Genomic DNA, 27,170 nt, shown 5'->3' with positions numbered 1-27,170 from the left:
GCATTCACTGCGAGATAACTTACTGTTTCAGCATGACGTGGAAGCCCTGAACAGGATTGTGGTTGGTGCCACCTATTTCTATATTACAGTCTGGACAGCGACTGATTTCCATGGGTCGACCACACTGGACAGATGGAGGAGCAAAACGTTTTATTCTTTTTATTTGAATGTTTCTGTGACTGTATACATATAATGCAGTACATGAACTCAGTGATGATAAGCCAAATGATAGGAATGAAGTCACATGAACTTACCTCACCAACAGTGCACGGATGACCGTTAGGACAGACTGTTAAGATGAAAAAAGATATTTAATCATAGATCACATTTCAGTCCAAACTTGTCCTACTTCGTCACAGAGGACACCAGGCTTAGGAATTAAATGAAATGAAAGCCAAAATGACATTTAGCATCCTGATTATTGACGAGCACATAAACATGAACAGTGCCATCTTTATCTGGAATGTCAGTCAAACATTGTGTATGAAACATACGATACGCTTCAACTGGTTCATTCGTATGTTAACATGCACTACAATGCCTATGTATGTGTGTTTCTACGTGTCTGCGTATGCATGTGCGTTTTTACCTTATCTTCACTATTTCATATTACTTTGAAGCTTTGTCTTATCTTGTGTGCGTGTTCCACTTATGTTTGGTTTTCTTGTACAGCTGCTTTAATGCAATGCAAATTGTAAAAGCGCTATAGCAATCAAATGAATTGAATAAATCATACCAGTCACAGAAGCAAGGGTTTTCCCTTTACCATATCTTTATAAAGTAAAGTTCATGACACTCGGGAATTACCCTCGAGCATCCCAGCGGTAAACACAAGTCATGTCTGGTTTATTTACACATTTACAATAGCTCTGATAGCACGTGAAGGCACGAGGTATTACCTTAGGTACTCAATTCATCAAAAGACGACATTTGTTTGTCATTTCGGTTTGGTTCTGACTAGACTAACATGAAGCACAACAGTCTAACGCGATGGATTGGTTTTGATGATGTCTGTGCTACGACACTCACAATACCACTGAAGCTGTCCCATGGCCTGCTGGGCAACAGCCAACATGTCATCAGGCATAGTCGGGATGAATGAAGCCTGTGAGGAGAACACATGCCAGATCAATATCACGCTCGCATTCGTTCCAGTCATCTTGTCTCTTTCATTCTCATGTGGTTTCGCACCGTCATGTTGTTCGGGGACAGAGCCAGACGCTGCAGTGGTTGCAGTAAAGGGAAGTTTCCACACAGCAGGACCGCAGCCATGTGAACTGTGACCTCCAGCAGCACAAACTCTCTGCCTGTCATCTGCGGCCGTACACGCAGCGCGCACAGCCGGTTATTCACCAGCGCTTCAGCAAACTCTCTCATTTCATTATTGACCAAGACGTCTGAGCTTCTGAGAAATTCTCCAAGGCCGACACATTGCTACAGAAAACAAACGTAACATGAATGTCAGGCATCAGGGAATGCACACTGATCAACAAGTTTCTGATGGCTTCATCTGTGTAATGAATGAAACTTAACAGTATGTTTTCATTTGACATCAAACTCTTTAATCTCAGAATCTAAAAGAAAATGCTATTCCTCATTTGATATTACCCTTTGACTAACCATTCTTAATGGTTTTATTCCCATTCTCCATAGACTGTTCTTCCAAAACCATGAAGCAGATTTGTTATGTAGTGTACTGTATATGTGTTGTGTTTTACCTCAGGTTTAGGGTGCATGTTGGTGTTTTCAGTTCTGTACAGCGATGTGACTTCTCTGAACAAAGCCATTAGCAGATAAACAGCTTTCTTCATGGGTGTGCAGTTGCAAGCCTTCAAACAAAGACATCGGCTGATCAGCACAGATAAAAAATGCCAAGAATGTGACTGCATGCTTAAACCCTTCATGACACTGTAATAGCTCTGTTCCAATCACGCGAGTACAAACATACATTGCACAGATCATATATTCATGCCTATAGTTCTAGTTGGTTCGTGTGTAATCTTATGTTGGGGGTCTCACTCTCAAGGTTCATAACAGAAATGTGTGTGAATGATAATAATGCTCAACACAGCCAAGAAAAATAAGATGCAACGTGATCCACACTTTCATTCTTTTACCATTTTGACTTGCAGTACAGCAGTTACCGTGGCTTTTTTAGTTTGGTGGCCCTCATTTTTGACCCTGGTCAATGCAAAAGTGCCACACAGGCACATTTCACTCTGGTTTGTGTGTGTAAAGGAGTAAATACACACCTCAATGGCTTTCTGTATTCTGTCCATGTTACAGTCCAGCATGGCTTTGGCTACTGCATCTCGAATAGTTTTGTAACCCATCCCGCATGCTAGATACTGGTCAATCTGACTGCCATCTTGCTTCTGTGCACAAAATACATTGAATAGTTCAAGCACAAATACTTCTGACTCACGTCAGCATCATGACGTTAATTCAACTTAAACCCACCGACTCAAGAATCTCCTGAGGAAACAGCCACATGAACTCTTTTTGTGGCAGAAGCTTCTGGACATATTCAACCCCATGAAGACTGCAGATCTTTCTGATGAGATAAACCCTGAACCAGTCATTCCCGCTCCGGCAGCACAGATCAACCACACTGTTGAAAAACTCTGGGCTAGAAGCCAAAGCATCATCACGTCCACCTAAAACAAGAAGACCAATATCAATCAATGTAGATGTATATTTTCACAAGGTCTCCAAACAGGGTTGATATTTTATGCACATAATTTCTTTTGGCTTTTGGGTGAAATGTTCACCAGCACGAGTCGATCTGTTGACCAGCAGCTCAGCGGTCGTATCCAGACACAGCCGAACTCTGGCCAGCCGCTGCAGGTGATCTACAGATACAGTGTGTGCAGACAAGGAGTCAGAATGAAGAAACTCCAGCAGAAAATGTCTTTCCTCCTGCAAACAGATCTGACGCTCGCCGACAGAGTGCCACTGTGTCCGATCGTACATCGAGTCCTGCACACACAGAGGGAAACTTGACTTTTGACCTACACAGAACATACACAGAATCTTAAGAAAGTAACTTTGTTAATTCATTTTAATTGCATGCACTACCAAAAGGAATTGAATCTGTAAAAATGAACCTTAAAACATACATTTCCAGTAGGGCTCCAATAGGGTTGTCCATAAAAACAACAAAATACTAGCAGTCAAAAGTTTGGACAAACCAGACTGAATTTACTGTTGTCGGTTTTGATCCAAATGAAAAGAGTGGATGGTGAAGGAAAAGCATGAGAGTTATGCAGAGATGGAATCTGGCTATTTTCAAGAAGCTTGACCAGACACCACACCAGCCGTGATCAGCATGATGTAGATGCTCAGTAAATGATATCATCATCATCAAAACTACTTGAAAGTTGTAAACGACTGTAACTAAGCTGTGACTAGGTTGGTGAGGACGATGACATACACACCTCCAAACAGTTTATGTACAAGGAATAAAGCTCAGTTTTATCAGTCTTCTCAATGATGTTGCTCTGCTCAACTTCTGTCAGATGTCGCTGAAGATAGTGCTTTACATCATCGAAGCTGAAAGAGGAAAAGACAAAAAATGATTTCATCCCTCAATGTGAAAGAAGGGTACGCTGTGAGCTACTCACCTGTACTTGAGCAGGAGTTTCAGCACCACGGAACGCACTACTGGATTCTTATCCACAGAGTCATCGAAGGGAGAAAGAGCCTTTGTCAAGAACCTCCGGTCTTGTCCTGAGAGGAACATGGGTCTAATCGTAATCTAGTCCTCCACACATACTGTACATGTACACACATGACAAACAGATGTACCTCTGATGTGAGGGAGCGAGCTGACCTCCACCATCAGGAGGGACAGCAGGTGGTGTATGATGTCTTTGCTGGGCGGAGTGTTGTCTTTGAAGCACACGGTGGACACCAAATCAATGAAGAAAGCATTACATCGCATTCTGAACAATGAGTTCTGATGGATGAGACCCCTAGTGACCAAAACAAGCACACGAGAGTGTTTAGACTGGTACATACATGAACATATACCCATCAAGCATAACATTATGACCTAACGCCTTTCTAATATTGCGTCGGTCCCACTTTTGCTTCCAACACAACCCTGACCCGTCGAGGCATGGCCTCCACTGTGGTCTCTGGCAGAACATTGCCCAAAGCATCACACTGCCTCTGCTGGGCTTGACTTCTTCCCACAGTGCATCCAGGTGTCATGTGTTCCCCAGGCAACCGGCCATCCACGTGATGTTCAAGAAAACGTGATTCCTCCGATCGAGCCACCTTCTTCCATTTCTCTGTGGTCCAGTTCAGATGCTCACGTGCCCTCTGTTGGCTCTTTTGACGATGGACATGGGTCAGCATGGGCATACGCTACAAACTGCGATGCACTGTGTATTCTGACACCTTTCTATCAGAACCAGCCTTATCCTCTTCAGCAATTTAAACTACAGTAGCTGGTCTGTTGGCCTTCGCTCCACGTGCACCAGTGGGCCTTGGCCGCCCATGACCCTGTTGCTGGTTCCCTACTGTTCCTTCCTTGACCACTTTTGATAGATAGTGACCACTGCAGACCGGGAACACATCACAAGAGCTGCAGTTTTGGAGATGCTCTGACCCTGTCTTCTAGCTATCACAATCTGGCCCTTGTCCTGCTGGCCCTTGTCATTTTTCCTGCTTCTAACACATCAACTTTGAGGACAAAATGTTCTCATTCTGCCTGATATATCCCACCCGCTAACAGGTGGCGTGTTGAAGAGATAATTAGTATTATTCATGTCACCTGTCAGTGCTCCTATTGTTATGCCTGATCGGTGTGTAGAGAGAGAGAGAGAGAGAGAGAGAGAGAGAGAGAGAGAGAGAGAGAGAGAGAGAGAGAGAGAGAGAGAGAGAGAGAGAGAGAGAGAGAGAGANGAGAGAGAGAGAGAGAGAGAGAGAGAGAGAGAGAGAGAGAGAGAGAGAGAGAGAGAGAGAGAGAGAGAGAGGCAAACAAGAAAAATAAAGCAAAGCTGAAAATATTCAGCCCAGACATGTATTAGATTACCTTGTAGTCTCAGAGGCCTTGAGCTCAAAGTCATCAGGCACTTCCTGTAGACACAGAGGGCAATGCATCTGACTGGGCGCCAGCCACTGTTTGATGCAGGTTAGACAGTAGATGTGGTCACAGGGCAGACTCAAAGGGTCCCGAGGGTCTCCCATGCACACGGGACAGAGCTGAATGCCAAACCTGGGTAAACAAACACTCACTGCGTTTACGTGGATCCTAATAGAAAGCCTTGCCGCGCATATGAAATAACCGTTTTATAAAAGCAATAAGCCCTGTGAAGCAGTGGGTTACAAGTGCATTTTACGACAGCTTCACTTCACGTCGTGCCTAACAACACCCCTTAGCTGTTATAAAATGCCCTGTAATCCACTGCTTCACAGGGTTTATTGCTTTAACATGTGCATGTCAAAAGATCAAATCCAATTTGAAGCGTGTGACATAAATGTGGACATCAGCGAGATCACTTTATTTAGCATTTACTGTGGGTAAACACTACATTTAGATTCAACAGTCCGAATGATTTCACCTTACAATCCATTGTTAAATGTTTCTAGTCACATGTCATCACAATCCTGTAACAGCAGTCTAATGATTTAAAAAAGAAGACCTAATATCAAATCAAACCTAAAAGTGCTCCGAGAGGCTTCATCTTTGCAGGTCTTGAGCACGGTGATGACTGCCTCAAACGGCTGCTTCTTCTTGAGGTCTGACTTCTGTTCTAGGACCTTCAACAAACAGATGAGTCAATCCTGACTTGAAGCTGAAATAAAACTGTTTTCCACAAAGGACTATGAGTGGCCTCACTTGTGCTAGGCGTCGAGTGTGCTCCAGAACCAGCGGCCTGAGTTTCACGTGCACGTCTCCAACACCCAGCAGCATGTGCTCCACAAACAAGGCCAGTGAGTGAATGCGCTGCCAGCCGTGTCTGAGAATGAATACCACATGCATGATAATACTGATCATTACAAAGCGCATGAGAAAAATGTATGAAAAGTCAGAACATCAAAAATAGCTCCAAAAATATGAAACACTTTTGAACAGACTTTCACAAAACGTGTAACTTTTCGAGCACACGACTCTTCATCAGTTTCGAGCATGTGTGCTTAAAGTCTGGAGCTTTGGTGTGCTGACTTTTCATACATTTTTCTGATATGATTTGTTTAGGTCGAGCACCCATTTCAAGTTGATCTGTGTGCTTTTGTGGTATTTATTTACAAAGGGTCAGCGAATGATCTGAGCCAGCACTGCACACATCAGAACTGAACTTCTAGCAATACCAAATGAGTAACCAATACTCTTATTGGATCAAGAATACCGTAAAAGCCATCCCCGGACATGAGCTTGTAACTCACTTGACATGTGTGATCATCTGTTTGCTTCTCTCTCCATAGTGCCGCAGACTCTCCTCACAGCAGACCAGCTCAACTGGCACCTGTAGCTTTTTGACACGTCTAAGCCAGGCCAGACTTTCAACATCTCCATCTAGAGTCCGGGGCTCCAGGTATTCAATACAGGCCAGAGCAGCGTACACGTCTAATACCTGAGAAACAGAAACATGATCCGAGCGATGTAACTTCAGCAGTTGCACATCCAATGCCCAACTAGCGCAGAAGAAACATTCAAGCACTTGCCAGTTCCGCTCCCTCTCTTGCACAGGTGTTATCTAGAAGCATCTGAGCTATCTCCGGCTCTATACTGATCATCCTGTAGAGGTTCTGTATTCGGTTCTTGAAGTGATTGTAGGCAGCGTGAACCCACGGCAGAGAAATCACTTCACTCTCACGCGTTTCCTGCCCATCTCTGAGCTCGTTTACACCACAGGTAAGAGCTCCACATAAGAGCTAAAACACAAAAACAGATACACTAGCATATCAACACATGAACAAGTGTATGCGCTTGGACAAAACCTTTGAAAGGCTCTGGCTCTCACCTCAAGATCCACCTTGGATGTTACATTCATGGTCATGGAGATGAAATCCTGAAGATACCTGTGGAAGAACTCCATCTGCATCTCACAGGATGCTTCAGAGATGTATCTGCCTAAAGGGGTTTGCCAAAAGAACTCTTCAAATTGCTTTAGAGTGTGTCCTGTCGACGGAAATAAAAACAGAAGGTCTATTGTTTATACTTATTACTTTAAATTGTAAGAACAGAGTTCAAGGTATGGAAAATCCTCAAAATCCATGAGAACTAACCACACTGATTTAAGCATGATTGTTCAGGAAAAAAGCTGCAAAAAATACCTTCTCGCTGTAAAGCGTGGACCCAAAGTTCCTCTAGATAATCTTTAATTCTCCAGCTGAAAGGCATCGTGCAGCCCATGTTCCTGTCAACTGCAACGTAGTTCTGAACCAAGATCGTCTTCATCTCTGAGCTGTTAAAGATGAAGTGTTTTAGCAAAATCTTCTTTTGTGTTCTGAAGATGAAGGAAGGGCTTACGGTTGTGGAACGACATGAGGACGTGAGTAATTTTCTTTTTCTAACCCAGAACTCACCCAAAGTAATGTGGTCTTTCGGGTTGCTTACTGAAATGGAAGATAGGGTCATTTGTGTACGTGCATAGATGTTTTGGACCCAAAGGTGTACAAAATGCATCTTAAAATCAAATAACCACATACTTGTTTTTCAGGCTTGCATAAGGAACATTCAGCAACTTGGCATCTCCAAAAATGTTCAACCAGAGTTTCTTCAAGGATTCCTCAGAGTTTGTATCCAGCAAGAGGTCTAGATTGCAGTCCCGATCAATAATTGAAACAAGTTGAGCCAAGAAGGGAGTTATCACAGCTTGAACTCGCCTCCACAGAGCATGTCTAAAACACAAAAATGATGGGCAAGTTTCACAAAAACAGCTCAAAAGGCCAAGTCAAAGTCAACATCTGAAATGCTACAATCCAAAACAGTGTGCAGTTCTACATTCTCTCTCTCATCCTTACCTGAAAGTTCCACCCTCCTGCAAGGCATCAATATTTAGTGCTTCTCTGGAGACCCAGCTCTTGGCAGAGATTGTGTTTTCATCTTGAATGATCAACAACGAATAGATTCGCTTCTTTAAAGTCTTCAGAAATTCAGCTGGAAACATATGAGTGGATAAGTAATGAAAGCTTTAAAGAGTTATTTCACAGTGGAAGAAAGATAAGATGATCTCGGCAGGCCCATTATGGTTCTTTTCAGGACAATTTTATATGATATTTTCACTTTATTCCTAATTTCGCCTATTGAATGAATTCCTGTGTATCATTGTCATTCCTCCCCGTGAGATTTTTAATTCTTTCTCTTCTGTTGTTCTCTTTGTTTAAAAGTGAAAAGAAACGTGGACTGTCCTCATTATGTTTGCTCTTTTCCTCGCACAACAAAAGAAACCTCTCACCTTGCAGAGTCTGATTGTCAGCGAGGAGCATGAGCAGAATCTCTAGTCTCTTAGTGCTGCGGGTGCCCGTCTCCGTCTGATCTCTCAGCATGCCAACTGCACTCTGAACGCAGCTACGCAACAGCGCTGTGGTGTCCACAACACTCTCCCAGACCTAAAGCACAAGAAACACAACAACAACAGGGAGACGATAGCATCACAAATACACCGGACTGATATTACAGTGATGTTGTTAAACTCACAGCATTGTCTTCTACTTCCATCTTTTCTTCTTCTTCTGCGTACATTTCCTCAACCTGCATAACTGAAGGCAGTAAACATGATTTAGATTGTTTAGATTGATTGCAGATCATCCCTTAACTATACACTAGCTCTCAATGACTTTACCTTCAGGCTCAGCTGCTTTCTCTGGTTTCTCTTCAAACAGCTGGCTGATGGTCAGACACTGCAAGGCTTTTATATCAGAGACGATATCTTTCGATCTTCTGAGGTCATCAACGTGGACCGACTTCCAAGGGCCTTATCAAAAGAATCTTCAATGAGGTTCCCTCCAAAACAAACAATGTTAGTCGGGGGTCCAATCAAACTTTGCTTACCGCCATGAAATCCGATGTAAGAAGTTCCACCATCCATTCTTGGTAGTTTAGTGATGAAGTACATAAAAATCTTTCCATGGCTCTCTTTCCTGAACTTGTTGATTTCATTGATAGAGGAATACCTGGAAATATATTTTAAATTCAAATCATTCTGTTTTCATCTCATTTAAGGAAGATACTAAACGTGCAAACAGTCACATTCAACTCACTTTGCAGATGCGATGACATTTGAACTTTGGGAGCCTTCATCAAAATCGCTCTGGATGAGAAGTATCTTGTCCCCAGTGGTGTTTTCCAAATAATTTCTGAAGACAGAAAAAGGGTTTTAATTCATTTTATTGAGAATATTTGTGCTTTTTGTTGCGATACGATATACATGTGGTGGTTTGTGAGCACAGTACTTGATTTTCTTGAGGAATGAGTGTTCCGTGTCAAACTGCTGTAGAGAAAGGAGCTCTATGTTTTGGACGGCATTCTGTAGCTGTTCAGTTTCAGCTGCAGTCAGAAGCCTTGAGAAAGTCGTCACCTAAAGGATTAGGGATAAGATTGAAAGTTTAGTGTACAAAGATGTTTTCCAAGACAGAAATGCAATAGATTGTTCTAGAGCAGTGGTTCTCCCCAACCCCCCCCCACCCATTATCCAATGCAATACTAGAAGGGCCCCCAGGTGTAGACTTTCTGGTACTTCTGCTGTAATGACAACGCTTTTACAAAGAGAAATTACTCAGCAGTTTCTACCAAACAAAATATTTTACATGTTGACATACAGTATATCTAGAATTCAAATTATTATCATTACAGAAGTGTTCGTGACTTTCTATAATCTGATACATTTCCTCCCAGGTCTATAAATCACCCTTTTAAAATTTGTTGTCCAAGACTTGGTGATGGTTGATGAGGGAATTGTGTAAATCAAGATAAATGCTGTTGATCATTTTTAAGTTGGTTTTAAACCATCTTGTTGCCCCCTTGGATGTATGCTGAGAACCACTATTCCAGAGTAATAATCAGAAGTATTGCTTTACCTCTGTGAAAAAGGCATGGCTAGGCCCTGTTTGCTGTGTGTGAGAAAGGATGAAGTCAGCAAGGGAACTATGCTTCTGGTCTTTGAAGTATACACTTGACAATTGGTCGATTTCCACACTGGGGAGGGAAGTGCAGTCTAGCCGAACAACAGCATCTGGTGTTGCACAGTTCAAAAGGATCCATTTAGCCTCATCTATGATTCTAGGATCTGAGAACTCCATTTGCCCTTTAAGTTGCTCTGTGACTTGCAGTACAACAGACGCACATGTGTCCGAGTGGTAGCCAATGAACACATCCGCTGGACAATAGCGCCGCGCTTGAGGAACAACCGAATGCTTGCTTCGAGCAGCGATGAAGCACTGAACCCAGTGTTCAAGCTTCTGAACAAGGTCCTTCTGCTCCCTCCTTAGCACAGTATTGATGTCAAGATAATGTTTCTCCAATCTGTTGATCAGTGGAATGGGAAACTGCTTGTACACGATGTCCTTCTCCTCAATGACAATGAGCCTGAAATCCTTGTGCACTCTGCATTTGACTCTGTGGGTTCCAAGTCCCAAATCCACATATTTCTGACCTCCGAGGCACACGTAATACTGGTTGAGAGCATCATACAAGCTTTCGTACAAGTTCTGCAAATTCAGGAGGACAATGGTTTGACCAGTTTCCATACAGATCTTGACACGGTTAATGTTGCGACATATCTGAGTATATTCTTGGTCTTTTGGAAAGCTTGACCCAAAGATAATCTCTGGTTGGTGCTGGTCTGAAAAAAACGTTTGCTGTAGTATTCGAAGGGCTGCATAGTTTTTGGTCAGAACAAGCAGGTATCTGCATTCCTCATCTTGACCAATGGCTGTGATGTTTTCTCTAACAAGCTCAATGGCACTGATATTCTCAAGCTTCGGTGTGATATTTAGTCTGCTGGTGAAAACTGTGACAGCATCAACATTGTCCTTGCCACTGAAGTTCCTCAACACAGCCTTCACGATCTGGTCAGCGCTCGGCTTCCAATCAGCAGCTTTGGCTACAGCAAACATCATCTTGATCAAGCTGTAATAGTCTCGCAGACCAAAGAAACCTTTTCCCTGTTTCTTACAGATGTTCAGGTAAGCACGGGCGAATGGCTGAAAGTACTCTCTCACCCTCTCAAGGATCATGGCATCGGAGGAACATATGCCTTTTGCGCTCTCGATCAACTCCCTTTCATCAGGATCGCCACGTGAAACAAATATCCCTCTGTTCATCTTGGCTGGGTCCAAAGCCCAGTTTGAGATACCGATGAAACCCACCTTCTTGTGGGGTACTGGCTGATCATCTATGCATCCCTCCTCCAGCAAAGGATGTAAAGTTTTCAGAGGCATTTTTGGGGAATCTTCCGCCAAGCCAATCTCATCTAGTACTACTACCGAGACGTACTCTCTTAGATTCTTGCCTTCCTGAAAACGGGCACATTGCTTAAATGTGTTGATGATCCCGTCTGGTGTAGAATGAGGACTGCATTGAAAGGAAACAAGATGGATCTGCTTCAACTTTCTGAACAAATCTGAATGGGCCGCTTGGCCTTGCATACCATCAGCAACCAGAGTTTTAGACAGGGACTTGGAGCTTCCAGGTTTTCCAACTAAAAAGAGAGGTATTCGTAGTTCAATGCAAATTACCATCATGAACACATTTTCCTTCAAGGCACTGTTTCGAGCAATGGTGTCCCCCAAAGGAACTCCACTCAAAAAAAGATCCTGAATAAGTGAGATTTCCTGCATCACCTTCATTTGACAGTAGGTCTCTGGAAGGTACCTGCAAATTTTCCTTCGGAATTTCTCTTTATCCTCCAAGCAGGCATGGTAACACACACCAACAGCCATAAGTAACGACCAAAGAAATGGGTTTCTTTCATTAGCATTCCCCTGTTGTTGATCGTTTCTCTCTGCCCGCTGAATGCCTTCAAACTGGTCAAGCTCCGAGAAGATCATTGGGTAGTTTTTGTAGAACCAGCCAAAAACTTGCATGCAGCGCTCGACATCCCTCAGACTCACAAAACTACATTCATCCTGTCTCGTACGCATATACATCTGTGAGGCTGAAAGAACATTGGTGATAGTCGCAATGTAATCTGCATCAATGGAATGGGTTTCAACTACCCGTTCAACTATTTGCTTGATGTACATTTTTTCAGTATGGTCATTGAGCTGCCCAAAGTCCCAAACTAGTGGAATCATGCTAGGTGGTAAAGCCTGCACTCTGTACACTAGCTGGCGGAGTGGAATGGATCCAAGCTTTTCGTCTGCTTCCTCAGCACGAACTCTGTATCCCAAACCAGCTGACTCCAATCTCTTGATCATTACGTCGGTGTGCTTTCTGTATGGGTTGCAAGCGGCAATAATTTGCAAACCAGTGTCACTTGTCAAATGCTGTCCATCAACACTCTGGTCACAGAGGATTTCCTTAATGCTGCTAACGGCCTCTGTTGTGTTTGCTTCATCAAAAAACAACACAGAGTCAAAGCCATAATCCATCTTGTTTCTTAACGCCATGGCCTCTGCTTCTCTCACTTTGGAGTAGATCATGTCTGAAGTGGTCCCTCCGTGAACCTTAACTAGTTTCATGTTGTCAGTGGCAACTCCACTTCTGTGCATCTCACAAAGGAATTTGATTAGCCTGGTCTTCCCGCATCCGGTCTCACCCATGATTATGACAGGAATCCCACAGCGGAAGCGCATGTGAATTGCCAACATTTTTAATATGTTGTCTGTGGTGAGCTCATATGTTTCGTCTGGATCAAGAGGCCACTGTATTCCCAAAACCCTGGAAAGTCTCTCAATCTTCTCCCATCTGGGGAGCTGGTCAAAATCAATATCGAAGGGAACTCTCTGTAGTTTAAGGCCTTCATAGAGCTCTGTGGTCATGATGTTCTGCTTGATCACTCTTTTTGTTGATGGATCAATAGCATCAATCCCATTCTGTACATTCGGCTGAAGATGAAAGCCAATGAATGTCATGGACTCATGGTCATCATTGAAGAAAATGTACGGATGCGGTTCTGACTCCCATCGTTTTCGTACCCTAAAGGGAGCGAGATCTTCTTCACTGGCAGAGGAAAGGTCATTGTGCAGTTTCCCTGGACTCTGGTCAGAGATGCTGAGTGAAGGAGTGGCAAAATCCTTTGCCATGAGAATCATGAAGTCAACTACAAAGTTTTTGAATCCCAAAAGAGTATCCCCTATGAAAGAAACGTCACAAAATACTGATCTCTCACAATCCCGAAGTTGTAAGTTCAGGAACCAAGCAAAATTCCGCAACTCTGCCCAAGAGGGGTCTATGATGCCGCAGTACACAAACAACATCTGCAGGCATTCCATGTGAGTGCCCTCTATTCCTTGGTACACGAAGGAATCTAAACTGACATTGTTGTAGAAACGTTGCAGGTACTGATAAGGGCGCTGGAATGCCTCGCTTTGGAACTCTTGGTCATCCATAAGGGGATCATCCTCCTCCATTAATAACGGATCTTCCTGGATTCTCATTTCCAACTCAAGTACCTCTTTGGGTGGACGGCAGTAGACACTTGGAAATACATCCAAGAAAGCACAGGGAACTTTTGCACCCTACCAAGAAAAGGCAAATTAATTCACGGGGCATTACATTAATGACATCAATCTTTACATGATTTAATGAAATAAATTTTCAGTTTACTTACAGCTCTTTGGTCATTTCGGTACGTGCCACCATCAGGTCTCAGGATCTCGATGACATACAAGTGCTTGTTATTGTTTTTCCACATGTTTCCTTCTGAGTCCATGAGGTATCCAAGGATCAACAGTCTAAACAGAAATTCATGAAGTCCCTTTTTTACCTGAAATATTCCCGAAAAAAGAGTGAAAAACAGCAGCAACATTCCCTCTACGCTTATCAAATAAATAATAATAATAGATCATAAAGTCAAATCCAGTAGCTACCATGGTGGTGACATCAAAATGATAGACTGAAAGCTCCTTTTTCTCAGGGCTTTTAAGCAAGGACTGAAGGATGACATTTTCATCAACTTTTGGCTCAATCAATCTGATGCACTTCAGCTGTGAAGGCTTCTTGGTGACCTTCTTCAATTTCTCATTCATTCTCCTGATATAAAGTGATTTACCTACAATAACCCACATAGACATGATTTACGCACGCACACACACAGAAAACAAAGTCTAAAAAGGCTATTTTCTGTCAGTGTAAAACTAACATGAATTCTGAAAACAAAATTTAAATCCACGACTTCCAAATATACTCACCAACTCCTGATCTGTTTGAGGATACAACTCCCACACACTGTCTGTCTTTGAACACAGCGGCAGCACTGGATACGTCAGCTGGCACTGTAAAATGCCTAGCAAGGTATCGCTGAATACTGATGATTGGCTCTTGGGGAATCAAGTGCAACCTAAATTGATTAAAAGCTGAAGGAAGGTACGTATGTTCTCTATTAGAGCTGCAGATCAACACCAGCCTGTAATCTTTTCCGCTCTGTGCATTTTGATGCTGAAAAAACTGCTCCACTTTGTAGCTCACTTCATAGGTAAGTTGGTCCACATAAAGCATTGTGTATATCTTCTTTCCCCTATAGCCAGCAGAGAGACAGCGCCGGAGGAAAAGTTCCACTTCTTCATATGGAGTGGAAGCACTACACAGGAGTACTTCATCATAGGTTGGTAGAGGCTCATTCTTGCTGCTCATGTAAATTGAAATGCATGACAGCAGAATTTCTTCAGAAGGGCAGACGATCAGATTTGGTCTTCCAGTAGCCATTCCGTTCGGAAGTTCCCTCTGAATGTTCCATCTTTTCTGATTCTGGGGACGCCGATCACCCTTGTATTCGCTGGGGCTGTTGGCCAAAATTTCAAGAAGATATCCAAGACTTCTGACATCAAGAGAGCTTGGCAGAAGATTGTTCATGTCTCGCATGTAAACATTCCAAATCACATCTAGCTTTTCTGCCTCATTAGCATGACCCATCTGACTTTCCAAGTCTTCAAACGATGCCTGCTCAGTACAATCATTGTCAATCACACTGGGGACTTCGACAAAAGTTTGAAAGTCAAAGTCATCGCTCTGCTCGGGACCCTCCTTAATGACTTCATACTGAAGCCTGTGCCAAGCCTGTCTCAAATCTGAAGTAGAACAATTGGGTTTGATAAAAGAGAGCATCATAAGAGCTTGATCTTCTATTTCAATCACATTGTTCTGGCTGAGTTGATGGCACATGTAGACTAGTTGTTCTGCAGTGTAATAGTTTAAGTAGTAATGCTGAGATCTCTGCTTGTCCATAAAAACTTTCCAGAAACATAGGCAGCTCTCCATTTTCTTACAGACCTTAATCAACTGTTCTGTGACATCACCTTCCACCATGATGGCACTGACAACACTCCCTATGTTGAAGTCCATTATGATGCATGCTTCTTTACTGTTACAGTTGACTTTTGCCTCCCAGTGTCTGAACAATGGATTTCCAGCCACATACAAATCCATAAACGCAGAGGCCATCCGCTGTACACTGGCAAACACCTGGAAACAGGGAAAAAGTTCATTCGGGGTAATTACAATAGTCGTTGTGAAATGTAACAAAATCAAACAGCTGGAAAAGTCACCTCTGCAAACTGATCGACTTCACACTGGCCCTGGTCTCCTTTGCCAGACATTAGCATCAATTTATTCTGAAGATCCCTGAGGTCTTCAAGAGAATAAATGCGTGTCTCACAGCCCTCATCGTGCTCTTCTTTAATTTGTATCTTCAGAATATTTTCCAAACATAACTGAAAAAGTAATATTCAAGGGTTGATAACAATAGCTAAAAATAAACATTGTGCTGATTTCACATGCTACTGCTCCTCAAGAAAAAATGCTGTGTTTTGAAACTTAATAACTGGACTTGTAGTTGGTCCAAGATAGTTAGTTGCTGGATTATGCTAGATGAGATTGTAGACCATCTTGGTCTAACACAAATTAGCTGCCATGCTTCAAAAATCTGATTCCTGAGCTAAAGCTGCCTGCAAGGCCCTTACCCTAAGCAAGATGATGGTCAACCAGTTAGCATGTTCCAAAACACACCAATTAATACACTTTAAGGTTTTAGTCAAAAATCCAGCACAATGTTAGCAAATATTCATTCAAGTATTTCAAAATGTTTGTGTGCATCATCTAATTAAACTCAAACAGTTATAACAAACCTTCTTTTGATTTTGTGCACTGATAATGTAGATGCCGTTTGTGTTGATAGCTGATGCCAGAGACAAAGAGGACAGTTCCACTGAACCATGGCTGTCCTTGACCGTCTTCAACCATTCTAGGTGCCTTGCAGAGTCACACTGAAACAGAGAAATTGTTGGTGAACAAAAACATGAAAGAATCTAGTTTTACTTCTTTTGGTTGTCAAATACTCGTACCAATTTTTTGGGGAGGTTGGAGTCATTGTCAAGCGCCTTCCACAGTTTCTTCAGCATGTCTTTAAAAAGTCTGAAGTCGGCCTCTGGATTTAAATCATAGAGCATGCAGGAGTAGCCAAGAACTGCATCATGAAAACAGGCCACACGATCCACATCCAAATCATTCTCTCCAGCAGAGATGGAAGCCAAATCCACAAACACTTTCAACTCATTGATGTCTGAAGTGATAAAGAGGAACAACATTTGCTTACAAAAGAGCATAAAAACAATGAAGTCCCACTCAATGTTGTTTTTTACCTTCAAGAGCCTCTTTAACCCACATGACAAAATTCTTTCTGATGCCCAGTTCCTGAAGGCACAGTCTACGGGACTCTGTGATGTCCACAAGCACAGTTTTTGCCTGAATCAACTCCATGTCAATGCTGTCCAGACGATCCTGTTTAAAATCCAAGTGTGTCTAAAGGGAAGAAAGCCTTATGAGTTTACCATAAATAATTATTTGAACCCCTGCTGATTTTGTAAGTTTGCCTGCTTACAAAGAAATGAAGGGTCTATAATTTTTATGGTGGGTTTATTTTAACTGATAGAGACAGAATCTAAAAAAATCAGGGGTAAAAATGTTACATAAAGTTTATAAATTGATTTGCATTTCAGTCAGTGAAATAAGTATTTGATCCCCTACCAACTAGCAAGAATTCTGGCTCCACAGATTGGTTCTGTGCCTATATGGACCACAGATTAGTCCTGTCACTTTAAGAAAGTACTCCTAAGTCAGCTTGTTATGTATATAAAAGATGTCTGCCAACAGAATCTGTATCTTCCATTTCAACCTCTCGTGGTCCAGACCAAGCAGGTTTCAAAGGATGTCAGGGACAAGACTGGAGACCTGCACAAACCTTCAATAGGCTACAGACAGAAGCTTGGTGAGAAGGAGACAACTGTTGGTGCCATTATTTGGAAATAGAAGAAATACAAAATAACTATCAAATGCCCTTGTTCTGGAGCTCCCTGCAATATTTCCCCAATGGGGTAAAGATGATCATGAGAAATGTTAAAGATCAGCCCAGAACTACACGGAAGAAGCCTGTTAATGATTTCAAGACAGTTGGGACCACAGTTAGCAAGCAAACCATTGGTAACACATTGGTAACACGCTATGCCACAGTAGACTGAAATCCTGAAGCACCCGCAAGGTCCTCCTGCCCAAGAAGACCCGCCTGACTTGTCTTAAGTTTGACAATGAACATCAACATGATTCAGAAAAGTTTTGGAGAAAGTGCTGTGAGACCAAAATTGACTACTGTGTTTGGAGGGAGAGAAATGCTGACTATGACCCCAAGAACACCATCCCTACAGAGAAGCACAGTGTTGGAAACATTCTCCACCAAGTACAAAGTTATTTTTTCTATCAAATACTTATTTCACTGACTGAAATGCAAATCAATTTATAACCTTTATATAACAATTTTTCCCTGATTTTTTATATTCTGTCTCTATCAGTTAAAATAAACCCACCATAAAAATTATAGACCCTTCATTTCTTTGTAAGCAGGCAAACTTACAAAATCAGCAGGGGATCAAATAATTATTTCCCTCACTTTATCTTAGCCTAGTTATGACTAGAGGACACATATCGGCAAAAATGAGATGACTTACAAGCAACTTCTCCAAGACTTGAAAGTCTCCTTGTAGGCAGAGCGTCTCTTTGACTTTCATGACCACCTGAGCCGACTCGACTGCCAGATGAAGCTCATGGTACTGCTGGATCTGCTGGATTCTGGTCTGGACCCAGCGCTGGTCATCACTGCCATCCAGTTTGCAAATGATTGCAACATCTGCTGCAAGTTCTTCATACTTTCCCTTGTAGGCTCTGAATATTACATCAACGTCTTCAAAAGTTATGCTACCATCTTTAAGTGTTGTGTATATGGTTTTGTAGGTATCATAAGAGGTTTCGAATATTTCTCTGTTTAGATCTTCAAGTGTGATATCTATTTCCTCCTCTGACAGAAACATTCCGCTCTCTGCAAATTCTTTTGCCTCATTCACCCAACACGATTTGAAAACAAAACTTTCTTTATAGATATTTAGGACCTCTGCCATAGAGCGAACATCATCATCAAGCTGAAAGTAGGTGACTCTTGACACTGGAAAGGAAACTTCATTTAATAAATGAACATCCATGAACTCGGCCAGCTCCATCTCATTGGTGTCAAAATGGTGTTTTTCTTCCAACTCTTCAAATTGAACTGTAAAATACAACAAGTGTAGTATTAAAACCTCTAAACAAAGTGATCTTTTACAGTCAGGTGTTCAGAAGATAGCTTCTACCGATCACATGTTCCTCTAGACTGCGGCACATAGTAATGAGAGCGTCCACCAGCTCGCTCTCGTGATTGATAGCCTTCACCTCCTCTTGTCGAGACCGAAGAAGCCTCTTCATGGCGTTGGTGTCCTTGTATTGTTCATTTTCACAAAAACACTCTGGAAAAAACCAGTGGGGTCATGAGTCCTCACAACGCACGCAGTATGTTAAAACGAGAAAATGTCACGTGTGAGGTATTTTACCTAAACTAAGCAGGTCAAGGAATGCAGCACTCTTCTTCAGAATGAGATTGAGTAGTTTTATCTTTATGTTCCCTGTCACAAGTTGATTTAAAATGTTTGTGAATAATGATGTTGCGATGGCTAATTGCTCTTTAGCTTCTTCAGAAAGCTGATCGATCAGTTTTTCATCAGCACCTGCAGCCAGAACATACAGAACATTGCCGTCATCCGGTTTAAACATTAAACGTGTGTAAAAGTGTACTTTAATTACCATGAAGCTGAAAGATATTTTTGGCTGCTGTCCAGCCCAGAAGATGTTTGAGAACAACTTCTTCTTCCTCCACATAGTTTCCTTTGTCATCTTTTGGCCATGACTTTAGGATGATGGTGGAAACAAGCTTTCCAAATTTCCAGTTTATGCGCAAGTTTCTGAATCTCTCAAAAAGTTTCCCCTCAGATTTAGTCTGTTGAAAAGAAGTCTGTACAGTGAGTCTATGCAAGCGCACACAAAAGCCTATATTACTGATTTGCTCTTGTTATATGATATCGCAATGCACTGGGTAAACGTACATTACATTTAAAATATGATATGATTAAGAAATATGATTATAATGCACAGAACTTATAATGTGAAATAGTCACTGTCTCTATGCAGTATTAACAAAGCTCTCATGTCATTCCAATCCACACACACACACAAAAAAACTATTTTAAAAGTACATGAAGGTAATCAAGGCTAGGTGGCCCGTTTAATATGAACTTTCCATTCAAAGACTTCTGAAGACTCCTGTTTTAGGAGAAGACCAACACTGAAACCATTATTTTTCCCCGGGCGCTGCAGTGATAGCTGCCCACTGCTCCGGGTGTACGTGTGGTCACCACTTGATGGGTGTGTTCACTACTCTCTGGATGGGTTAAATGCAGAGGTCACATTTCGGGTATGGGTCACCATATCTGACTAATAGGTCACTTTCACTTTTCACTTTCATTATTCTGTGAAAACCTGTGTCAACTTGATTTATAATGTATCCTGTTGTGTTCCATCATTTTCGTTGATTTATTAACCATTTCTATATGCATTTCAAGCCATATTTAATAACCGACAAATACCAGTGGACTGGACGAAGCCATTTTATACATGTGTGATGAAATGAAGCTGAATGACTCATGAGGTGCGAGTCCTTTACCTGGCATATTGTGGTCACAGCCTGGAGAGCACACTTCTCTACACAACTCGCCAGAAAAGGCTGCGAGCCATTAAGTTCCTCAATCTTTGAGCAATAAATTTCAATTTGATCAAGTTGCTCTTCCTAATAAGAGAAAAAAACAAATCGTTTTTCACATTTACTCTTACAGAGAGAAGGTTATCAGTTGCACACATGTCTAGTCTCATTTATTGTAGTTTCACCAGGACATCTGTTGATTATGGTGTTCTGTTTAAAGTGTGTTAGCAGGTCTGAAGTTCTGTGCTTCCTGCCACTTGGATCAATGTTCATAAAGCAACAAAGAAAGGCATTCAGATGAACTGAAATAAACCTCACTACACAGCAGGACTCGTCAGGAATGAAACAATCCTGATTCTGAAGATGAAATCAGAGTACAGATACACAGTTGCTTGACAAATCTTCCCTAGTCATAAAAAAGAGAGACATGCTGGCCTTGTCTAAGGAAAGGTTAGAAAGGAACTATTTAAGAGAATAGTAATACACATCTTATTCAATTCACACCCCGTAGGCTGTTTAGAGCATGTTTGAGAAACACTCCGGATGATCTGGTCGTGTTTTTTGTTTTCGATGACTGAGAATGTGCACGTTTTATATTCTCGCGTGTTTGTAAGAGAAAGAAAACAAATCCTAAATCAATATAATGGACGGGTCTTGACTCCCAGCCTCACTAAACACATATACTCTACCTGTTGAAATTTCCCCTCAAAGTCTTGTATAAAGGTCTCTCTCCATTCTTTAGTGAAGTCCTTACTCATGAAATCTATGGCAATAATGTTATTCCACATCTGTGGAAGAAAACAGCATTATAATAAACTAAATACAAGTGGTACAAAGGAAATGAACACCCAGTAGATGTTGTGCTTACCTCGATCTCTGAAGTGAAGCTGACAGGCGACACATAGGCTCTGCTCAACAGCCTGCCTTTGAATGCTTGTCTGATCCACGCTCGGACCGTCTGTTTGGCCTCACTGAGGAACGCAAGACTCTTCTCAGAAAAACTCTCCTCTTGATGTGTCGTCTTCAGATTAAACAAATATTCAGACAGACCGAGTACTTATTTTATGGTTGTAATCAGTCATATAAATCAAGCATAAATGATGTTAGGATGAGATACCTGAGAAAATCCTGATACAGAGGCCACCAGGTTGATGCAAGTGACAGGAATCTCAGTGAAATTCTGTGAATAGGTGTAGTTAGAAACTCCTTTGCAGATCTTCTCTAGAAGTTTGCAAGCTGCTTGTGTGCACAGAATGCCATCGGCCTCATTCAGACAGCTACAAGAGTAAGCAAAGACAGTGAACTTTGATAGTGCTCTTGGATTTGTTCTGCTTTCTATTAAATATCCTACTATTTCTTTTAAATCACAATTGTGTTTGCATTCAACCTAGATCACAGATTTTTTTGACACCTGAGAAAAAACGTTTCCATGTCCAGTTGTTGCTTTAAAGCAGGAGCCTTCAACTAAAATTGCTTGAGGTCCAGTAAACGAACCCTCCATACCAGCCGAGGTCCGGACAATTAAAAACTTCAAAATATGAATAGATGGTTTTTCATGTCTATACATCTATACAGTATATGCATAACAATGTCTGACAACAATATAATGAAGGAAATTGTGCAAAATGCCCTAATCTCTAAACCTGCACTGAACATACATTCATTTCAACATGAACAACTTTAAAAGAAAACTAAAGAGCCGTTTTCTGCTGAACTGAGATGAACAAAAACCAGCATCAAGTTGTGACTGATCATCCTCTGATAACATGTCAGCTCTTCTGGTGGCTGGTGAAGCTGAAGGGGGGTTTGTTTCATATTTTCTTTTAGTTCATGTCTTTATTTTCCTTCTAAAAGTGTTTCACACGCAGCCTCCATGCACTCTTTTACTATTCCCCATCAGTAAAGGGCTTGTTATGTTTTCCTAACATCCACTGTGAACATTCATATGCTGGTTGTTGGGCGGTGAGTGATTGAGGGAGGACCCGTGTAGATCGCTCCTACTGGGCTTTGAGCTCATATATTTGACCTCAGACACTATAAAGAAACGTACCCGCAGCAGTCCATGTCTAGTTTCATAATGCCGTTTAAGGTTTCCACTTTTGACAACCGCAACAGACTCCGAGCTAATGAGACAAACCGGCCTCGTGCATGTCGATGCAGGAAGAATAAATTCATCTCGGAAAACATGGTTTTCAGCGTCAACTTTTCTAACTTTTGAAAAGGACATTGTTTTTCAGTCACTGACAGTTACATCTGTCTGCGCGCTGTGCAGCGAGTCTGTCTCGGCTCTCGTCACTCGTCGATGTCTGAACGTAGCAACAGTGCCCATATGTTAACTGTCCGTGGCGCCGTAGGACCCAAACTGCTACTGAGCTGCCCTTGATGTGCCTGCTATAAATTTGATTGCATTAGAAAATAATGTTAGGCGTTCATTTATTTATTATGACAAAAGGCTTTGAGGTCCGGATGGATGCATCTCGCGGTCCGCATTCGGACCGGAGTCCACTAGTTGGTGACCCCTGCTTTAAAGGGTCAACTATAAAACTCATGTTGCTGTTGTAATGTAATGTAGTTTGTTTCATGTCACTTATTTGAGGATGGACACATTTCATGCATGCACACAATGACTGCCACAGACCTAGAGGGAGCTTTTCCTTCTGCTGTAAACATTGTGACTGCCTTTACAGAAATGAAATGTGTACGCCTCCGTTTCAGTTGAGGATTACAATGGCATAAAACAGAAATTTGCATTTAACCTACTATTACATGAGATGACGTTCAGAGTACTCTTGGAGACCGAAACGGCTTTTTAAAAAGGTTTCATTCTTATGTTACAATATAAACCTAATGCTCCAAATAAATGAACTAGAGCAAACTTTTAATTTAATTTGACATGATTTCCAGTTCCCAGCATGCTTTTGTGCGAGAGAAAAGAGAACAACTTCTTGGTGTTTCTTCTTCACTTATGTTGAAGAAGTGTTTTCTTTTATTGATTAGGTTTGTGGTTACCATTGTTTACCACAAGAGTGGTGCTGGTGTTTAGGTTGTAGGTTACATGATGTGTGTCGTTTCATTCAGACCTGTGACAGGTAATGCTGAAACTCAAACCAGTCTCTGGCTCATTCTGAGTTTTTAGAAAATTGTCTTGACTTATGTGTGATGTCAAGATATTTAGTTTAATTAACACACAAATGTAAAAGTGTATTTCTTAACAAACATGAATTAGTCCATTTAATCAGATAAATAATGCTGTTAACATTACTTTAATGTGTGCATTCAGTGTACCTTTTCATGTTAATTCAACAGATTGTTTTGTTCAGTGCAGTTTTTTATGTTTAGAAACAAAGTGGAAATGAAGCTTTGTTGTATAAAACAAATCAGATGATAGGAAACTTTCTAAGTTATATCCACTAAAGGTTAATACAGTAAGACCTTGATATTGTAGGTTAACAGAATTCAGTTATTATATAATATTGGCAAAATATTGACCTAAAATCTCCCGGTTTGCAGCGTATCAGTGGGACAGGATTACTTTTTAGGATATACAGTATGCATGTAAATGTATTGCTACATTGGATGTTATCTGTAATGTTTTTTGGTGTGTTCAGGCAAGATAACGGATTTACAGAAATCGTTCAGATGGATGTACAATATCTACTGCACACTGCCGACACCATGATTTTTATACAGTTAAGACGAGTCTGACTTTATAGCTGCGCAGCTGCGCGTGTTTAGAGAAGACGAGTTTGACTTTATAGCTGCGCAGCTGCGCGTGTTTAGAGAAGACGAGTTTGACTTTATAGCTGCGCAGCTGCGCGTGTTTAGAGAAGATGAGTCTGACATTATAGCTGCACAGCTGCGTACATATAGCGAAGACGAGTCTGACTTTATAGCTGGGCCGCTGCGTACGAATAGAGAAGATGAGTCTGACATTATAGCTGCACAGCTGCGTACGTATAGCAAAGACGAGTCTGACTTTATAGCTGGGCCGCTGCGTACGAATAGAGAAGATGAGTCTGACATTATAGCTGCACAGCTGCGTATGTATAGCGAAGACGAGTCTGACTTTATAGCTGCGCACTGCGCACGGATAGGAAGACGGGTTGACATTATAGCTGCCAGCTTGCATTAGAGAAGACAGTTGCATTTAGCTGCGCAGCTGCGCGTGTTTGAGAAACGAGTTGACTTTAAGCTCGCAGCGCGCGTGTTAGGAAACGAGTTTGACTTATACTGCGCAGCTGCGCGTGTTTAGAGAAGACGAGTCTGACTTTATAGCTGCGCTGTTTAAGAAGACGAGTCTGACTTTATAGCTGCGCATGTGTTAGAGAAGACGAGTTTGACTTTAAGCTGCGCATGTGTTAAGAAGACGAGTTTCTTTAAGTCTGCGCCAGTGCGCTGTTTAGAGAAGCATGAAGTTTGACTTTATAGTCTGCGCGTGTTTAAGAAGACGAGTTGACTATAGCTGCCAGCTCGCGTCTTAGAAGACGGAGTTTGACTTACAGACTGCACTGCGCAGTGTTAGAGAAACACTTTGACTTATATTCGCATGAGTCATCGGCAGTGAGACAAAAGCCCGGAATTGGACTAATAGACATATACTTAGAGTTCGCATATAATTAAGTAAAAAAACACCATATGGACCGGGGATCTCCCTGTCCCGATGGAGAAGTGTCACAGACTAATGTACATTTTATTCTGGCTGTTGACTCTTGTTTCTTAACACAACTTTGTGTTATTTTGGAAAGTTTGCTCTTACTCAAATGTTAATATGGTGTAAAATTGTCATAAGGATTTCATCTAAAGTGAATAAAGTTCACTAACGCTAGACAAAGTTGCTCCACTACGTTTAAAGAAGATTAAAAATGGCAGCCCCACACCGTGGTATAATGAACACACTCAGGCTCTAAAGAAAGCGGCCCGAAAAATGGAGCGCAACTTTAAGAAAACTAAATTGAGGTATTTCGTACAGCATGGAAGGATAGTATTCGAAAATACAGGAAAGCCCTAATAACTTCTAGATCCGCCTATTTTCATCACTAATAGAAGAAAACCAGCACAACCCTAGGTTTTTATTTAACACGGTGGCTAAATTAACAAAAAATAAATCGTCAGTGACTTCTGATCCTGTATATCAGCATAGCAGTGATGAATTTATGAACTACTTCACATATAAAATCCAAGATATTAGAGAAAAAATTATAACAATGCAATCAGAAGTGAAACCCGCTGAACAAACTAACTACAGCGCCCTTAAGGAGAAAATGCAATTATTTTATACCGTAGATCAAGATGAGCTGTCTAAAATTATTAGATCATCTAAATCAACAACATGCATACTAGACCCTATACCTACAAATCTACTGAAAGAGATGCTCCCAGAAATTATAGATCCTCTTCTTGGTATTATTAACTCATCTCTGACATTAGGACATGTGCCTAAAGCATATAAGGTGGCTGTTATAAGGCCCCTTGTCAAAAAACCCCAACTCGACCCTAGAGAACTAAGGAACTACAGGCCTATATCGAATCTACCTTTCATATCTAAAGTTCTGGAAAAAGTAGTTTCAACTCAATTATGCTCCTTCCTCCAAAGGAATGACATCAATGAAGAATTCCAGTCTGGATTTAGAGCATGTCACAGTACAGAGACTGCTTTGATCAGAGTTACAAATGATCTGCTATTGGCGTCTGACCGAGGTTGTATCTCGTTATTGGTGCTGCTAGACCTTAGTGCTGCATTCGATACCATTGACCACAGCACACTCCTACATAGACTCGAAAATTATGTCGGCATTAAGGGAATAGCTTTGAAATGGTTTAAATCTTATTTATCCGACCGTTTTCAATTTGTAGCAATAAACAATGAGGTGTCACGCAAATCGCAAGTCCAGTACGGTGTACCACAGGGCTCAGTCTTAGGGCCTCTGCTCTTCGCATTATACATGCTACCTCTAGGAGATATAATAAAGCGACACGGAGTTAGCTTTCACTGTTATGCTGATGATACTCAACTTTATATTTCCTCGAAGCCTCATGAAACACAGCAGTTCCATCGAATAATGGAATGCATAGTCGATATAAAAAACTGGATGAGTAACAACTTTTTATTACTGAACTCGGACAAAACGGAAGTGTTACTTATTGGACCGAAAACTGCTATAAGTAACAACCAAGAATACTGTTTAACTATTGACGGATGTTCCATAAAACCCTCGTCGTCAGCAAAGAATCTTGGCGTTCTATTCGATAGTAATCTGTCATTTGAGAGCCACGTCGCCAACACCTGTAAAATTGCGTTTTTCCATCTTAAGAATATATCTAAACTACGTCATATGCTGTCAATCTCAGATGCAGAGAAGTTAATTCATGCATTCATGACATCAAGACTAGATTACTGTAATGCACTGTTAGGTGGTTGCCCTGCAGGCTTATTACAAAAACTCCAATTGGTCCAAAACGCGGCAGCTCGAGTTCTTACACGTACAAAAAAGTATGAACATATTAGCCCGGTTCTGTCAACCTTGCACTGGTTACCTATAAAGCATCGCGTTAACTTTAAAATCTTGCTTATTACCTATAAAGCCCTACATGGTTTAGCTCCTCAGTACCTGAGTGAACTCCTCTTGTATTACAGTCCTTCACGTGCATTATGCTCTCAGGCGTCCTGTCAGTTGGTAATAGCTAGAATTTCAAAATCAAGTGCAGGTGGTAGATCCAGGTGGTCATGATTATGACACCCCTTCAAGTAAAGTGTTACCGAAATTTCCAAAATCACAACTAATAAGCTCTCCCTATTTTTCATAGACACTTTTCAAAAACACTTTTAATGAAAGTCAGTGAGTGCAGCTGTGACACGTCAGAAGAGATCTGGCCCTCCCGGCTGAGACTGGTTTCTCCCGAGGGCTTTTCTCCATTTCTTTATCATTGGAGTTTGGGAAACTGCTG

At 41.6% G+C, this 27,170-nt stretch overlaps 1 protein-coding gene across 1 annotated transcript in view; it reads right to left on the bottom strand.

Annotated features, from left to right (window-relative positions):
- The window catches only part of rnf213a (ring finger protein 213a), a 79,338-nt gene that overhangs the window by 15,424 nt on the left and 36,744 nt on the right, over positions 1-27,170 (bottom strand). Inside the window, exons 14-55 of the mRNA XM_057361142.1 lie at positions 21,343-21,502; positions 21,094-21,246; positions 20,915-21,013; positions 20,190-20,312; positions 19,274-19,466; positions 19,024-19,197; positions 18,787-18,939; positions 18,112-18,704; positions 16,753-16,912; positions 16,456-16,673; positions 16,240-16,377; positions 15,661-15,825; positions 14,308-15,577; positions 13,987-14,168; positions 13,728-13,883; positions 10,033-13,635; positions 9,409-9,533; positions 9,217-9,312; positions 9,008-9,129; positions 8,799-8,930; positions 8,654-8,715; positions 8,412-8,565; positions 7,978-8,113; positions 7,663-7,854; positions 7,288-7,418; positions 6,975-7,132; positions 6,676-6,885; positions 6,397-6,584; positions 5,849-5,969; positions 5,669-5,769; positions 5,042-5,224; positions 3,808-3,974; positions 3,624-3,729; positions 3,438-3,552; positions 2,772-2,979; positions 2,461-2,657; positions 2,253-2,375; positions 1,719-1,829; positions 1,192-1,434; positions 1,030-1,105; positions 255-289; positions 24-124 (exon numbers count right to left, since the gene is read on the bottom strand). Coding sequence (XP_057217125.1) covers positions 24-124; positions 255-289; positions 1,030-1,105; positions 1,192-1,434; positions 1,719-1,829; positions 2,253-2,375; positions 2,461-2,657; positions 2,772-2,979; positions 3,438-3,552; positions 3,624-3,729; positions 3,808-3,974; positions 5,042-5,224; positions 5,669-5,769; positions 5,849-5,969; positions 6,397-6,584; positions 6,676-6,885; positions 6,975-7,132; positions 7,288-7,418; positions 7,663-7,854; positions 7,978-8,113; positions 8,412-8,565; positions 8,654-8,715; positions 8,799-8,930; positions 9,008-9,129; positions 9,217-9,312; positions 9,409-9,533; positions 10,033-13,635; positions 13,728-13,883; positions 13,987-14,168; positions 14,308-15,577; positions 15,661-15,825; positions 16,240-16,377; positions 16,456-16,673; positions 16,753-16,912; positions 18,112-18,704; positions 18,787-18,939; positions 19,024-19,197; positions 19,274-19,466; positions 20,190-20,312; positions 20,915-21,013; positions 21,094-21,246; positions 21,343-21,502 — 11,133 coding nt within the window. The remainder of the gene's footprint in view (positions 1-23; positions 125-254; positions 290-1,029; positions 1,106-1,191; positions 1,435-1,718; positions 1,830-2,252; positions 2,376-2,460; positions 2,658-2,771; positions 2,980-3,437; positions 3,553-3,623; positions 3,730-3,807; positions 3,975-5,041; positions 5,225-5,668; positions 5,770-5,848; positions 5,970-6,396; positions 6,585-6,675; positions 6,886-6,974; positions 7,133-7,287; positions 7,419-7,662; positions 7,855-7,977; positions 8,114-8,411; positions 8,566-8,653; positions 8,716-8,798; positions 8,931-9,007; positions 9,130-9,216; positions 9,313-9,408; positions 9,534-10,032; positions 13,636-13,727; positions 13,884-13,986; positions 14,169-14,307; positions 15,578-15,660; positions 15,826-16,239; positions 16,378-16,455; positions 16,674-16,752; positions 16,913-18,111; positions 18,705-18,786; positions 18,940-19,023; positions 19,198-19,273; positions 19,467-20,189; positions 20,313-20,914; positions 21,014-21,093; positions 21,247-21,342; positions 21,503-27,170) is intronic.

Source organism: Triplophysa rosa, linkage group LG19 (assembly GCF_024868665.1).
Source record: "Triplophysa rosa linkage group LG19, Trosa_1v2, whole genome shotgun sequence".
Taxonomy (NCBI): Eukaryota; Metazoa; Chordata; class Actinopteri; order Cypriniformes; family Nemacheilidae; genus Triplophysa; species Triplophysa rosa.
This window is presented reverse-complemented; position numbering and strand designations above follow the sequence as displayed.